This window comes from Trachypithecus francoisi, unplaced genomic scaffold (genome assembly GCF_009764315.1).
Source record: "Trachypithecus francoisi isolate TF-2019V2 unplaced genomic scaffold, Tfra_2.0 Lachesis_group10, whole genome shotgun sequence".
NCBI lineage: Eukaryota > Metazoa > Chordata > Mammalia > Primates > Cercopithecidae > Trachypithecus > Trachypithecus francoisi.
Window position 1 is genome coordinate 46757682 of NW_022681455.1, and position 15219 is coordinate 46772900.

The window sequence follows — 15219 nt, forward strand, 5'->3', positions numbered from 1 at the left end:
AGCTCTAGTTCTCACTTTTATAAGGATGGTTATGGCCTTTGGCATGTAAAGGATTTAGGATAAGATTTTATTATCAAAGACACATATTCCTATTGAAAAATTACAAGCAATAACCTTTTGGAGGTAGATCCTGCTCAGCTGTTTCAGTCTGACATTTATAACAATAGGCAAAGTCTGAAAAAGGCAGTGATAACAATGGATTGAGAAAGATATGAAGGACTGACTGCAACATTTCTGAGAACAGGTTATTACATCCAATGGAAGATAAGGAGAATTGACAGGCTGACCCTCCCAACTCTTTCTTCCATCAATACATGCACATATTAAATATCCCAAATCCCATTCCATCATGTCAAAAGAAGTTTAATGCCACTATACCAAGTCAACCACCTAAGACTCTCTTCTGAAAAATAATATTTGGTATTATTTTAAGAAGTGCTTCTCTCATATTTTAAAAAAGAGATGATCATTTTCTCTAATTACTAGAAGACAAAAATGGAGCATGCCTTATAATCATATTTTTTTCAAGGAAAAAAGGATACAGTCCTTTTTTTTGATAAATAAAAGGGAGAGAATATTGCCTAAAGAAAGTAACAGTGGGTAGATAATAATATGTAAAATAAATTTTGATCTAGAAATACCCTTATGTATAAAGTTAGTGTACTGAGTCTGAGTCCAAATTTTTGGTTTATGTTCCCTGGAGAGATGTCAGCCTGACTTTAAGAGTTTTTACCTTAGTATTTCCTAAAGAAGAAGAAGAAAAAAAAAACACTATCCAAATGCTTGAAAAATTCACCAACAGAATGCTCTGAAGAAAGAATTGTGTCTAAATGTAAAAATGTAGAGAATAAATAAAGCAGATCAACAGTGCTGCCCTGGAATAAGATAGTGAAAGATTTAAAATGAGAGGCACCAGAGTAGAACCTGTCTCCAAGCTTATAAATATGAACAGGGATATCAAATAATCTACAGCTATCAGAGGCATCTCTTTCAGCCACTGAAGCTAGGCAATAAAAAAGGAGAGAGTGACTTCACACAAAATCTCTTGAGCTAGGGTATCACAAGACCCACTTTGGGTATTAAAGGTAGAAAACAGTGGAAGAAATAAAGCTTCCTGAGAAATCTCTCCTGGGCCAGGTATTAGACATGCAAGTCTCACCCTAGTCATTATGGTTAGGTTACTGGACTGGAAAATCACAAGTTATGAGTTCCAAAATGACATCATCCTGATGTTCAAGGCCAAAGGAATAAGAAGATAGCCAAATTATATGTTTGGGGTAGAAAGAATAGTTTCAAATGAACTTTCTTGCATTTATAAATACTTTCTTAAGTAATCTATATGTGGTCTTCAAGGTTGACAAATGAGAAGTAGTTTGTAAGAAGCTCCTCCATAATCTACTATTTCCTGGGTCCATTCTTGGATTTTAAAAACTAGCCTAGCAAAGGTAAATGAGGTTATGTGAGAAATTTCCTGCATGATAAGCTATAGCCTCCAAAATCTCTGTGTTAGGTTCATAGTGTCAGGCTGCTAGTGGGAATGGAGATAATTTTTAAAAATAAAATAACCTCCTTCTGTTCATAATTCCACTGGAGTGTCCTTGGCACTGTTCCTTGATCTCTTTCTTCATTATTTTGGGCAATGCATTGCACAAGAGGCCAAGAATCTGTCACAGACACAACTTTGGCCATCAGCCATTGGGCCCTGGCAGGTTGGAGTTGGGTAGTGAGAGTGAGCTTAAGTTAACTGAAGGGACTCAGATCTACAATACACCATGATGGAAGCCTCCAAGAAGGTTGTTATTGGTTGGCAAGATGGTACTGAGACACATCCAAGTGAAGGGAAGCTGCATACAAGTTATAATATGTGTTTCATGACAATGACAATACACAAGATTTCAAGAATACAAATGTTTAAATGCAATAAAGTAAAACTAATCAACTAATTAAAATAAAGCAGACAATACAGAGTTTATCTAGAATATCACTGTGGAATCTGAGTCTCATTTTTCACTTTCGACACTTTCCTCATCAGTATATAATGTGTAGCCACCTGAGTCAATGTCACCAGGTAACGGACCCTGGCCATCCCACAGTGTTGGTATATCCCTAGTCAGGACTGCTGCTAAATCAAAATACAGTGGTACCAAAAACCACTGTTGATTGACTCTGAGTAAGGTTTCTCTTTCATCCACAATCACACAACTAGTGAGTGACAAGATTTAAATTCATGAATCCAACTGCTAACTCTTTAATCCAATGAAAATTCTGTATGTGCCTTTTATGATGCATAAATCATGACTTTTATGTAAGATAGGAATCATTTCTATGCAGGTGCATTTCTATTAATTAATCTGGTTCCTTGTAAATTAACAGAAAATGTTTATTAATGTATCGCTTAGATAAAGGCAAAGTAAAACTGATCAGCAAAAACAAAATAAAAAGGGTGTATGTATGCTATCCTATGTTAAAAAGCATAGGTGGAAAGGTCAAATGCAACCAGTGAAAAAGATTCAGGCACATTTTTATTTGTTTGCTTTCTTTTAAGAAAGAATGAGCCTCTGTTGATGGGCAGATTCTCACGTGGGAGTCCTGAATTAGAAATGAAAATTACTTTATAACAAGCCTACACAGGAGCTAAACATTAATGCCTTTGATTGCTTTAGGTCAGTTACCCATAAGTGTGAGTACTTACACTGTCAATTAATCTTTTATGATCTGGTATTACTTTAGTAGTTATTTTGAAAAAAACAAACACAAAGGAGCAAAAAAAACCCACATCAAATATGTACTCTAAATATTTAAATAAAATTATATTTTAATAAAATAGAAAAGTAAACCATAATGGTAGGCTGATGAAATCCTCCTTAAACAAATTAAAATGTAAATATTTAAATAAATAAAATTGAATCTGTGACACTATATAGCTTAATGTCAAAGTAAAAAGATAGATAACTTTATTCTTCAGCTCTGTGGATACAACAATATTCACCATATTGAGAATACATAAAACCCTACAGGAGGAAGAAATATCTCAGTGGTGATAAACAAGGAGAAAAAGGCAGAGATGAGGTCGCTGAGTTAGACAGGAATCAGATGACAGAGTCTCTGAGGCCATTTGAAGGCTTTAGATTTCATTCTGAGTGAGATGTGAGGCCACTGGATGTGTGTACTGAGTATCAGAATCTGACACATCGAGAGAAAAGAGCCAGTGGAGAAAGAGAAGTTGAACTCACCAAGAGATTGGCGATTGATTAATGGAACAAAACATTAGAGGTAATTAGAGGCGTTGGGATCTACATGTCCAGGTGGTCTTGGTCAGAAGAAGGTGTAGGTACGCAACAAGTAAAGATGATTGTCTACATAAACCACAGACCATCGCTCTGGTTAAAGTGCCCTGGTTAAGTGGCCCTTAATTTCTTTGGGTAATTTTATTGTCTTGGCAGACACATCATGTTGTTTTGGAAAACAACTGGGTTATAAATATGGTAGTCATATTTTCTGAATCAAAAATGAGGTGAATGGCTTAGAAAATGTTTTTCTCTAATCTATAAGTTTACTTATGTGTAAAGTTTTATAAATATATTAGAACTAAATCATATTTAGTGTTATAAATGTTAACATATAGCTGAAAGGAAATGCAGAGTGTTTTTAGTGGGTATTCCAAAGTCTTCCTTGGTTAGATTGTGATTCTGCATGCAAAGGTGGGTCAAGCCTACCATCATTGCCACGGGTATCAGGCGTAGGGGTACGAATGTTACTCCAGGAACATTTTCTGAGTATACATGTAGCATACATCCAGAGCTATCCTTTAGGAAGATTAATGTGGAAGCAACTTGGAGCAGAATAAAGCTGGAAATTGGATTGAAGTATCATAATTCAGGGATTCCAAGTACAATTTTGAAACAAGGAGATTTGCTGATTTGTCTTGTCAACTTTCATGCCAAACAAACTAGACTCAAATTATGCCCCTAGCACTTGCTAGCTGTATGGTCTTAGGTAAGTTATCTAATTGGGGTTTCACTTTCCTCATGCATAAAATAGGGCAAATAATAATGCTTAGGAAGGATGATCCAAGAATTAAATAAGTCAACAAGGAAAGCACTTAAAATAGTGCCTGCTACTTAATTAGTACTATTACTGTTTCTACTACTCCTATCTTGTAGGGCAATATTAGACATACATAGTCTCAGGCTATATTTCTGCTGCATTTTGGCACCGTCAGAAGTGTGGCCAATTCATATAAAAGTAATTTATTTGTGTCTGTAAACATTTAAGAAAACTATCTTATTTCAAAAAACAATACAGACTAATATTTAGAAGTAGAAAAACTCAAAGTTGTAAGTTACTAATTTCATGATATGGGAGGATTATAAAATTTCACATAACTGATACAGTTGTATCAGTTGTGGTCATAGCTAAGATTTACAAAGCAATTACGATTTGCCAGGTACTGTGCTATCTATCTAATTTACATTTGCTATATCCTTCTAATAACTTCACGAGATGAGGATTATTATTAACCATCTTCCCAAAGAGGAAAAAGGCTTAAAGAACTTGGTAACTTGAGTAAAGGTACACCATTAATAAGTGTCTCCACCTGGATTTCAATTCAGGCAGTCTGACTCTAGTGTCCACACTACATCATGAGGTTATGACAGGCAATTGAAATAATGTGTAGTAACTTATCAATTAAAATTTAAAACCAAATGACTAATTTCTAGGAGTTATACCCCAAAATTTGATAACAAAGTAAAATTATTCTTTATTAGATCATCAATGATTTGGTAATATATGTTTTACCCAAAACCAAGGGACAAAATAAAACCATAGGCAAAAAAAAAAATGCTTTACAGAGATCAAAACCCTAGAGAAAAGTTAACATTATTTACCGTTCATATGGATTACTGGGCTTGAAATTACTCAGTGTCTCAAAGTACTGATAAGATATTGGCTGGAACAAGGTGTATTACACATTTTTAAGCATTTTCTGTATATTATGATTTGTGTGGGTGTGTAAATTTTTTATAATAATATTTCTTAAATGTATAATATCTGTAAAAGAAACAGAAAACCTTCCTGGCTGGGGACAGACTGCTCCTCTCCCTCTCGGGACAAGCTAGTTCTTCCAGTTGGCACAGAATTCAGCCTGGAGTCTTACTGAATTTACCAGCAGGTACATGTCTCCAAAGAAACAATGTAAATATTCCTTTTTCTCTCCTAATATCTTCTAGATACTTCCAAACCTGCTTTCAATTTTTATAAAAAGCATGGACCATACTTTACTCATCTTCATAGCTCTGGTACTTCACACAATGCCTTCACATGGTGAACACTCAAAAAGTAAGTTTGAGGGCCAAGTAAAGTAATGGATAAATTAAGGGTTAATCCACATAAGCCTGGGAGGTTTTCTAAAGAAATTTTAAAACTTATAGTTCAGGGTGATGTCAGCAAAAATGGCAGAGCAAGGAACTCCTAAAGTTCCCTCCTTAAAAGCAGTAAGAAATTTGGTTAAAAAATTCTAAGAACCAAGATTTTTAGAATTCTACAGATTAACCAAAGTTTTGCAGCAATTCAAGAATGTCTATTCAAGAAAAAAACAGTTGACTCTTGATAAGAACATCAAACTTAATGTCATTTTAACCTTGCCTATTCTCATCCCCCTCTCTACATCTGCATAGAAGACTTAAAAGCCAGCAGTCTGCATTCACAGTGAAAACCAACACCCCAGCACTCACTAGATAGGGCAGAACAAGGTTGGAACTTCTTCTAAGCCTCATTAGTAGAGTATTCCCATTATTCAACAAGTTTGGCAGTTTCCTAGAAGACCTTACTTGCAAGACTGTCTTTATTTGACCTGAGTTGGAGTTCACTCAGTATGAAAAGCCTTTCCTCCAGGGTTGTTGGTTTAAAATCTTTAAAGACAACTGTTTTAACTTTGCAACTGTCTGAGTCAGTAGAACACTGTTGGACAAACAACAGGCAAACCAACAGGATGAAAATGCAAGGCTAGGGAATGAGTTGTTCACAGTGCCTTTGCAGAGGTCCAATGCATTCCCAGGAATCTAGAAGGGCATCCATTTGCCCAGGGCTATACTTATGCTCAGGAAAGACATGAGAAGGCCACAAGCTCTCACGTACACCCATCCTTGAGGCTCTGCACAGGTAGAAAGTGAAAGCTAAGGCAGAGTTGTCAACTGCTTGGCTGAGTGTTGAAGGCATGCCCCAACACGCACACATAGTCCCTTAGCAAAGAATGGGAGACTTCTAAATTACTGATGTAAAGAAATATTTATCTAGTTGATACCTGATCACTAAACAATGAAGCAGAGACTTCTGTGGCCATATGTGACAAAGAATGCAAACATTACAGAATTAGTTAAGAAAAGTCACTAAACAATCAGACAAATAACAAAAATGATAAACAGCAACAACAACAAACTCTGAGGAAAGGGAAGACTCTAATTTCCAAAGTTGTTACACTCTATTATGTAAAATGTCCAGTTTTCAACAAAGAATTACAAGGCATACAATAAGAAACCTGAAATAAGATATGAAAAAGAAAGTACAGTGTTGAATGTGTATCCCTTTCACACAATCATGAAGTCAAAAAATTAAGAGTTGAACCACTATAAGTAGAAGACTGTCTGAACAGATTATTCACAGAGCAAAAAAGGAATCAACAGAAAGGGTCCCTGAAGAAACTCAGTTGCTGGACTTAATAAAGACTTTAAATCAGATATTTTCATGATGTTCAAAGAACTAAAGAAATCATTTCTAAAGAACTAAATAGAGAATATCAATAGAGAAATTGTAAAGATTCGAACAAAATTAAATTAAATACAAAAATCACTAGGAAAAATAAAATCAAGTTAAAATAAACAGAATTAAAAAGTTAGTTCTTTGCAAACAAAATTGACAAATATGTAGCCACAATGACCAAGAAAGTAAAACAGGACCCAAATTAAAATTAGAAATGAAATACTTGCTTTTCTAGTGCCCTTACAGAAATAAAACAGATTGTGGGGAACACTATGAAAAATTTTATACCAACAAATTAGATAATCTGGATGAAATGGACATATTCCTAAAAAGACATAAACTATAAAACTGACTCAAGAAGAAATAGATAATCTAAATAGGCCAGTAACAAGTAGAAAGACTGAATTAATCAAAAAACTTCTCAAAAAGAAAATCTTAGGACCAGATCACTTCATTGGTGAATTCTACCATATTTTTTTTTTTTTTTTTTGAGACGGAGTCTCACTCTGTCGCCCAGGCTGGAGTGCAGTGGCCGGATCTCAGCTCACTGCAAGCTCCGCCTCCCAGGTTTACGCCATTCTCTCGCCTCAGCCTCCCGAGTAGCTGGGACTACAGGTGCCCGCCACCTCGTCCAGCTAATTTTTTGTATTTTTTTTAGTAGAGACGGGGTTTCACTGTGTTAGCCAGGATGGTCTCGATCTCCTGACCTCGTGATCTGCCCGTCTCGGCCTCCCAAAGTGCTGGGATTACAGGCTTGAGCCACCGTGCCCAGCCTCTACCATATGTTTAAAGAAGAAATAACATCAATCTTTCATAAACTCTTCCAAAAATTAGAAGAGGAAGAAATACTTCCAAATTCACTCTCTAAAGCTAGAATTATCTTGATACCAAAAACCAGACAAAGTTATTTTAAGAAAATTATAAATCAATATTCCTTATTAACATAGATTATTCAAAAAAAACTTCAAAATTCTTCATAGAAAATACTAGCAAACTGAATCCAGCAACATATAAAGAAAATTATACATCAAGATAAGCAGGATTTATTCCAGAAATGCATGGATGCTTCACGACCTGAAAATCAGTTTAAAACATTATAATATAAAACAGTACACTAGGTGAAAGAAGCCAGACACAAAGGACCACATATCATATGTTTCCATTTATATGAACTGTCCACAAAAGGCAAATGTGTCAGGACAATAAGTAAATTAGTGGTCGTCAGAAGCTAGAAATAGGAAATCGAAAGTGACCCTAATGGGTATGGGGTTTCTTTTGAAGGTGATAAAAATGTTCTGGGACTAGATAGTGTTGATGGTTGGAATCTTATAAATATACTAAAAGATACTACATTTTACACTTTGAAAGGGTGAATTATATATAATTATATATATATGTAATTTTATTTATAAGTTGATGTATATTACATGCACACAAACTTATAGCTCAAGATGACAATCTGAGAACACACTTCTACCTTCCTCTGTCCCAATGTCCCATTAAAAAAAAATGAAGCCAGATATGCTGGCACACACCTGTGGTCCTAGCTACACAGGAGGCTGTGGCAGGAGGATCACTTGAGCCCAGGAGCTCGAGGCTGTAGTGAGCTATGATCATTCCACTGCACTCCAGGTGACAAAGTGAGACCCTGTCTCTAAAAATTAAATTAAATTAAAAGTGTGCAATTGGAATATAAAAACACAGCTGGAAAACAAGAAAAGCAAGAAGCAGATAATGAAGACTTAGGAAGATAATGAAGACTTAGGCAGATAATAAAGACTTAGACAGAAGGTGTACAGCATTAGTTAGAGGAAGTAGAATCATGAAAAGCACCACCCAAAATAATTGGGGCTAAGCAAGTATCTTCACAAAGGAGCCCTAAAGAAGTTTTCATTTTAAAGTAAACAAAAAGAGAACACAAGAGTAGGCTGAAAGGCAGCTATCAAGGTCGTTCAAGAACTAACTACCTTTAGAAAAGTGGTATGAGTCTGACCTTTCCTTTCTCAAGTATTCAATAGTAGTTTTTACCCTGAGATTTGTTTTATTAAAAAATTGGGCAAAGTTCCTAGAAGTGAGTATTGAGGCCACAGAGATACAACACTGGAAATTCACAAAAGACATCCTCAAGAAGGAAATGGTGATTTTGCAGTAGACAAGAGCATAGAATGGAAAAACTGCTGTACTGAGTCAGATTCTTGTTCCGTGCCTGTGATGATTAATTATAAGTGTAACTTGACTGGATCAGGGGGTGCCCAGATATTTGGCTAAACATTATTCCTGGGTGTGTCTGTGAGGGTATTACTAGTTGATATTAGCATTTCTATCAGTAGACTGGGTAGGGCAGACTGCCCTCCCATACATGGGTGGGTAAATTTACTCAGGGTTCTCCAGAGAAACAAAACTCAACAGATGAGATGATGGTTAATTCTATATGTCACCTTGACTGGCCATGGGGTATACAGATTAACCATTATTCTGGGTGTGCCTGTGAGGGGGTTTCTGGATGACAGATGAGTATTTGAATTCGTGGGCTCAGTAAAGTAGGCTGCCCTGCCTAATGTAAGTGTGCATCATCCAATCCACTGAGCGCCTGCATCAACAGCACAACATGGGACTTCTCAGCCTCCATAGTCAGCTCAATCAATTTTTTATAGTAAATGTCTTTTGAGTGTTTTCTATCTATGTATCTATTTACATCCTATTGGTTCCATTTCTCTGGAGAATCCTGACTAATACAATGTACTTTAATGTTCCTTCCTTGACAGAATCCTTTGTATGAACACATGGGTATCTTGATATCAGCCTCCAAAGATCTGTGGACTCCTCTCACAACATTTAAATTCCTGGGCTGCTACTAGATCTTGTGTATAGATTGATTGAATAGCTTCTATGTAAGTATGGCTAAAAAAAAAGTTTGATGTATTTTATAAATAGTTTTCAATTCTGCAGTAGTGTCTTATAGACTGAAAGCATTGATATAATGTAGCTGTTACACTGGCAGTACTATTCAAAGGAGCATTTTTTGTGTCAGAAGAGAACAATGGGTTTTTAAAATAATCAGGAACATAGAAAAAGAAAAAAGGTTTTATCTTTCTCCACTAGAACTGGGTTGAAGAGTTCCAGAATCAAGCCTTGTAGAAATTTAGATTAATGTTACACTTCTGTTGTGGCCTTTGGGTCAGTGAGGACCCCCACATTATCCCCATCATCCCCTCTCTGCCCTTTTATTTCCTAAAGACCACAAATCTGGAGGACCCTAAGTCAGGAAAAGACTCTAGTAAGGAAATGATAAAGGAGAATATGTGACAATCAAGAGTGCATTGCCTTTTTCCATTTGTAGACATGTGGGCATGTGCCTTTCTATTTGCTTTGTAGATGCAAGTTGCATAAAAACCAGTTGTCTTATATTCATGAGTGTCTTTCCAGAATCTAACTTGCTAGCATTGTTGGCATTCAATGATACTAATGCTCACCATTTCTATAAGGTCTAGAATCTGCAGATGCATACTCAAGGCTCAGACAATATTACTTAGATATTCATGCTTGCCAAGCCAGTTTGCTTTTTGGTTTAACTCAATAACAAGAAATCCAAAAAAAAAAAAAAAAAAAAAAACTTTAAATAAAATATTTTCAATAATCACAGAAGGGAGAGGGAAAACCATTAACTGGCATCATACCTTTTGCCCTAATATTATATATTTTTTTCCAAGCAAACCCTATTATTTCTTTCTTTTTATATCAGGATACAAAACATGACATATTAAGAAGTCTAAAAAAATCAGCTTCCCAGATAGGTCAAATTATGCTGAATAAACAGGTAGTTGAGTACTCTCTATTCAAGCTTATTTTTGCTTTTTAAAACTGACATCTGAACTAAAGAGTTCAAGGCAACATTCCCTATCTGCAGTTCCTAAATCCTCAAATTTCTAACAACTGTAAGGGATTTTTTGTTTTTTTGTTTACTTGGTTTTATTTGTTGTTGTCTTTTAATAATCCTTTGGTAGCAAGCCTTACCTGACCTCTACACTCCCATTAGGGCTCTTCTGTAATATATGGAATATACCCGTATTACTTTTATAAAATCTGAAAAATCCCAAACTTGAAAACTGCGGACATTCATTCAATTGAGGTGAGAAGCCAAGAGATTAGAAGAACAAACAGGTGTATATATATTTAAGTAAGGAAATTAGGCAAATCACAATCTCTATAGCACTAATTTCATCATTTGAAAAATGAAGGAGTTGCACAAAAATGCTTGAAGTTATTAAATTCTAGGATTCTACCTGATCAATTTATATCCTGATATATAACAAATTATGTTGAATTTTGTATTATGTTGATTTTTTTATAAAATTATAAGTATTTAGTTTTGCCAATAATGTGTGACAAACATGCATTATTAGCTGTGTCTTTCTATGTAATTTAACTCAGGTTTAGTACCTGCTTTGCCAAACACAGAAGAGATGCCTTCCATAATGGCCTTGTGGATATCAGGATGAGAAAGGACGTATGCAAGTGTCCAAAACGCAATCTTAAAAAGAAAAACATATGTCAAAAATATGAACTTATTTGAAGGTGAACAAAAGCATAGTTTGTATTAGCCATACACATTTTTTTTTAAAAAGGACGATGTTTAAATTAACCTTAAGAGCACATTAGTAGAAAGCATATTTTGAAAACAACTAGACATTATGAATAAGAGATATGTAATATATCTCCAAGAAACCAGATTTAGATTTAAATTTTTATTCTGTCACTATAATGTAACTATATAATTTAAATAGATTAAACATCTATCTTCACTAAAAAATGAGAATAGTTGTTATTTTTACTAATGAGTACATAAAATATTATAAAATTTCAGAAACAACTAGTTATGACACTTAAGAATATTAATCCAAAATGAAAACATTTCTTAAGATTTAATTTCCTTAGAACACAAGTGAATTAGCAAATTTTATATTCTGCAAGTGAAACATAGTAGTTTTAAATAAGCCCAGGAAAACATAGCAGGAAACCATTCCATAAACTAAAGTATGAGAGTACTCAATGTCAAAAACAGAATCCTTTTTTGGCTCTGCATTAGTAAATAAAAGAAAAAACATTTAAGAGTCCTTTCATGCTTGAATGCTCTATAGTATATTTGCACATTTTCTCTCTTGGCCACTCAAACTTATTTCATATTTTTCCTCATTATGGTATTACAAGATAAAATCATACTGCTTCACATCTTAAAAATTAACTTCCTCCTCAGGTAGATAGTTTTGCTTCTATTCCTAGGTTATGTAATAAAGAAAACCTGTATAAAATCATCCAAAGAAGTTTGGGTTTCACTTTCATTTTTTTCTAAATACATTTATTATGAAAGAGATTTCATCTAGGAAAATTTGTCCTGAAATGAATCAGGCAATACTTTGACTAAACTTAGTCTGTCTCTTTTGTGAGGGAACATTATGTACCTTTAAGTAATACCAATACTCCCCTCTGTGGTCAAAAGAGGAAGAGCAATTGTCCAAAAAGAAGTGCTCAAATAAGCCAAATTCAATACTGTTCATTATTTTTCCCTTTGTAACTTCAAATTGATAGTGCAAGGCTAAATATGGTACTGTTTACATAAACAAGGTGAATAGGGGAAACAAGGGTCCTCAATTCAGAGACCCTCTTTCAGAAGTATTATCCAGATTAAGAAAGATTTATTCTAGAGATTATCTAGTTCATTTTTACAGATGATAAAACAGATGCTCAGAGAACTATCTTGTCAGATAAAAGTGCTGAATTATTGAATTCAATTAATAACTACTCCATACTCACTTCATCTTACTTGAAGAGTCAGAGTTCATGTTGGGGATAAAAATAGTGATAACACATAGTGTATTAGTCAGTTTTCACACTGCTTTATAAAGAATTCCCTGAGACTGGGTAATTTGTAAACAAAAGAAGTTTAACTGACTCACAGTTCTGCATGGCTTGGGAGGTCTCAGGAAACTTACAATCACGACAGAAGGCAAATGGGAAACAAGGCACATCTTACATGGTGGCAGAAGAAGTGGGTGGGGGAAATGGTCAAACACTTTTAAAGTGTAAGATATTGTGAGAACTCACTCATATCACAGGGACAATATGGGGAAAACTGCCCTCATTATCCAATCACCTCCCACCAGGTCCCTCCGTTTACATGTGGGGATTACAATTCAAGATGAAATGTAGGTGGGTACACAGAGCCAAGCCATATCACTTAGATTTTCAGTTACGTGAAAGAGATGTTCATAGTTGTATGTGCCTAGCCTAAATATAGTTGTAGAGATTCAATAAAACTGGATACTACTTTTAAAATGAGATACACAAGGAATTTAGCTAAACTACAAATGGCTGTTCCTTTTGGTTTTTTTTTTTTTTTTTTGAGACGTAGTCTGTCTCTGTTGCCCAGGCTGGAGTGCAGTGGTGCGATCTCAGCTCACTGCAAGCTCCCCTTTCCGGATTCACGTCATTCTCCTGCCTCAGCCTCCCGAGTAGCTGGGACTATAGGCGCCCACCACCATGCCCAGCTAAGTTTTTCTTTTTTTAGTAGAGATGGGGTTTCACCGTGTTATCCAGGATGATCTCGATATCCTGACCTCGTGATCTGCCTGCCTCAGCCTCCCAAAGTGCTGGGATTACAGGCGTGAGTCACTTCTTTTTAATGTCTCTTTTTTCCTTAACAGATTTCTGTTTTTAAATTTTTTTTCTATTTTTAAGAAAGCCAAAGTATTTTTAAAAGATAAAAAAGGCATATAAAAGAAAGTAAAGCGTTAATAAAAGTTTATATGTATTACTACATCAATAAGCAAGAATAAGTGACCTTGAGGTCTTTGTGCACCCACATTTGGGAAAGGGGTTGAAAACTGCTCCCATCAATACCTATTAGTATTTTGTGAAACACTTCAAGTCCATGGTCAGAGATGGGCAAGAAGAAGGGCCACTCAGCTCACTGAACTGCAGAAGCAGCCACCACAATGCCATTCCATTGTTTTGAAGAGGTAAGAACAAATGAGAGAAAGGGCAAGGAGGAAAGCTCTGTATCTTTGCTGTGTCAAAGGGAAGATGAATTCAGTGTGTTCTTTGGTACTGATTTATCTATTCAAAAAGAGATTTTGATGGAGTCTTTATAACATGTTAGAGTCTTCTACCAATCATGGTAAACACAAATATGTATGAGATAATTCCTGTCCAAAGTATTTTCACATTTAGTTGGGCATATGAATACATATTGGAGAAAAATGAACAAAATGTACAAGACAGTGAGAGAGCAAACACATGTTACAAAAAATAAATGCTGTGGGAGTTGAGAGTGGGATGGAGTAGCAATTGCTACTGAAAGTATTTAGAAAGAATGTAAAAGATGCAGCAGATAAAAAAGGTAAAACGTCAGCTTTGTGATTGGTTTGGAGAAATCTAAAAATATCATTTAGCAGTCAGAAATTTCTTGGCACTTAGAAATGGTTTTCCCATGAAAATAATTTCATAAATTATAGTTAATATCTTGGGCCATAATGGAGTCTCCTAGTGACCCAGTGCCTAGTCCAACTGAAGCCTGAGTTCTGAGTCCTATGGACCTTGAGGCAGAGTACAAAGTAGGAGAGAGGAGATATAGATATACTCTGGGCTCCAGAAAAAGACAGGCCCCACCACCTATACCTCTGGCAGGGCTTCTGGTACTCTCAGCAGCAATAAAGATCACCAAACTAGGACAGCAGTGGATACTCCCACTCTGGGGCCTTTAAGCCATCAAATATTTGGAAGCCTATGCTCATTATCAATGGGCCGTTGAAAGTAATGATTGACTGAAACTAGGGAGATAATTTTTGTTAGGGAAGAATACTAGCATTTATTGAAGACCTACGCTGAACCAGGTGCTATTAGCCACAATCTATTTCTTACCAAAATAATCCTTACAACAACCCTTTAAGGTAGGTATAGCATTAATCCCATTTTACAGATAAGGGCACTGAGACTTAGGCAGGTTAAACAGTTGGCCTACTGTTACCCAGTGCTGGGAATTGGCTTTGGACCTGACTCTAAAGCCTCTCCAGGGTCTCTGCCTGCTCACCAGGCTGCCTCTTGGAGGTGCCAACAAGAGCCAGTGAGATGGAATCTTCTCTAATCATCAGACACTTTCTTTCTGAAATGAATGATTTAAATCCTTTCAGACCAGTGCCAAGAACAAATTCCAAAGAACTGACTTAGCCTGTGTCAGATCAATGAGGCTTTTTGTGTCTTTCTTCTGGGGGATGTTTCTAACGAGATATTGAAAAATAATTCTTTGACAGGAGTGCCTGTTTTGTTGCTACTTTGGGAGTTCTTTTGATGTTTGCTTTTCAATTTTGCTATAGCTTAATCAGTTTCCAGAATATTATTTAAGGAAAAACCAGAGAATAATATTATAGGTTCATAAAGAAGGAGAAGGGTTTAGACTACTTTTAC

General features: G+C 35.6%; 1 protein-coding gene across 2 annotated transcripts in view; it reads right to left on the bottom strand.

The window, feature by feature from the left end:
* Nucleotides 1-15219, bottom strand: part of LOC117087312 (24-hydroxycholesterol 7-alpha-hydroxylase) — a 103381-nt gene that overhangs the window by 65518 nt on the left and 22644 nt on the right. For both annotated transcript variants that reach the window (XM_033217371.1, XM_033217370.1), the window contains exon 7: nt 11200-11290. In XM_033217371.1, the coding sequence (XP_033073262.1) occupies nt 11200-11290 (91 nt within the window). The remainder of the gene's footprint in view (nt 1-11199; nt 11291-15219) is intronic.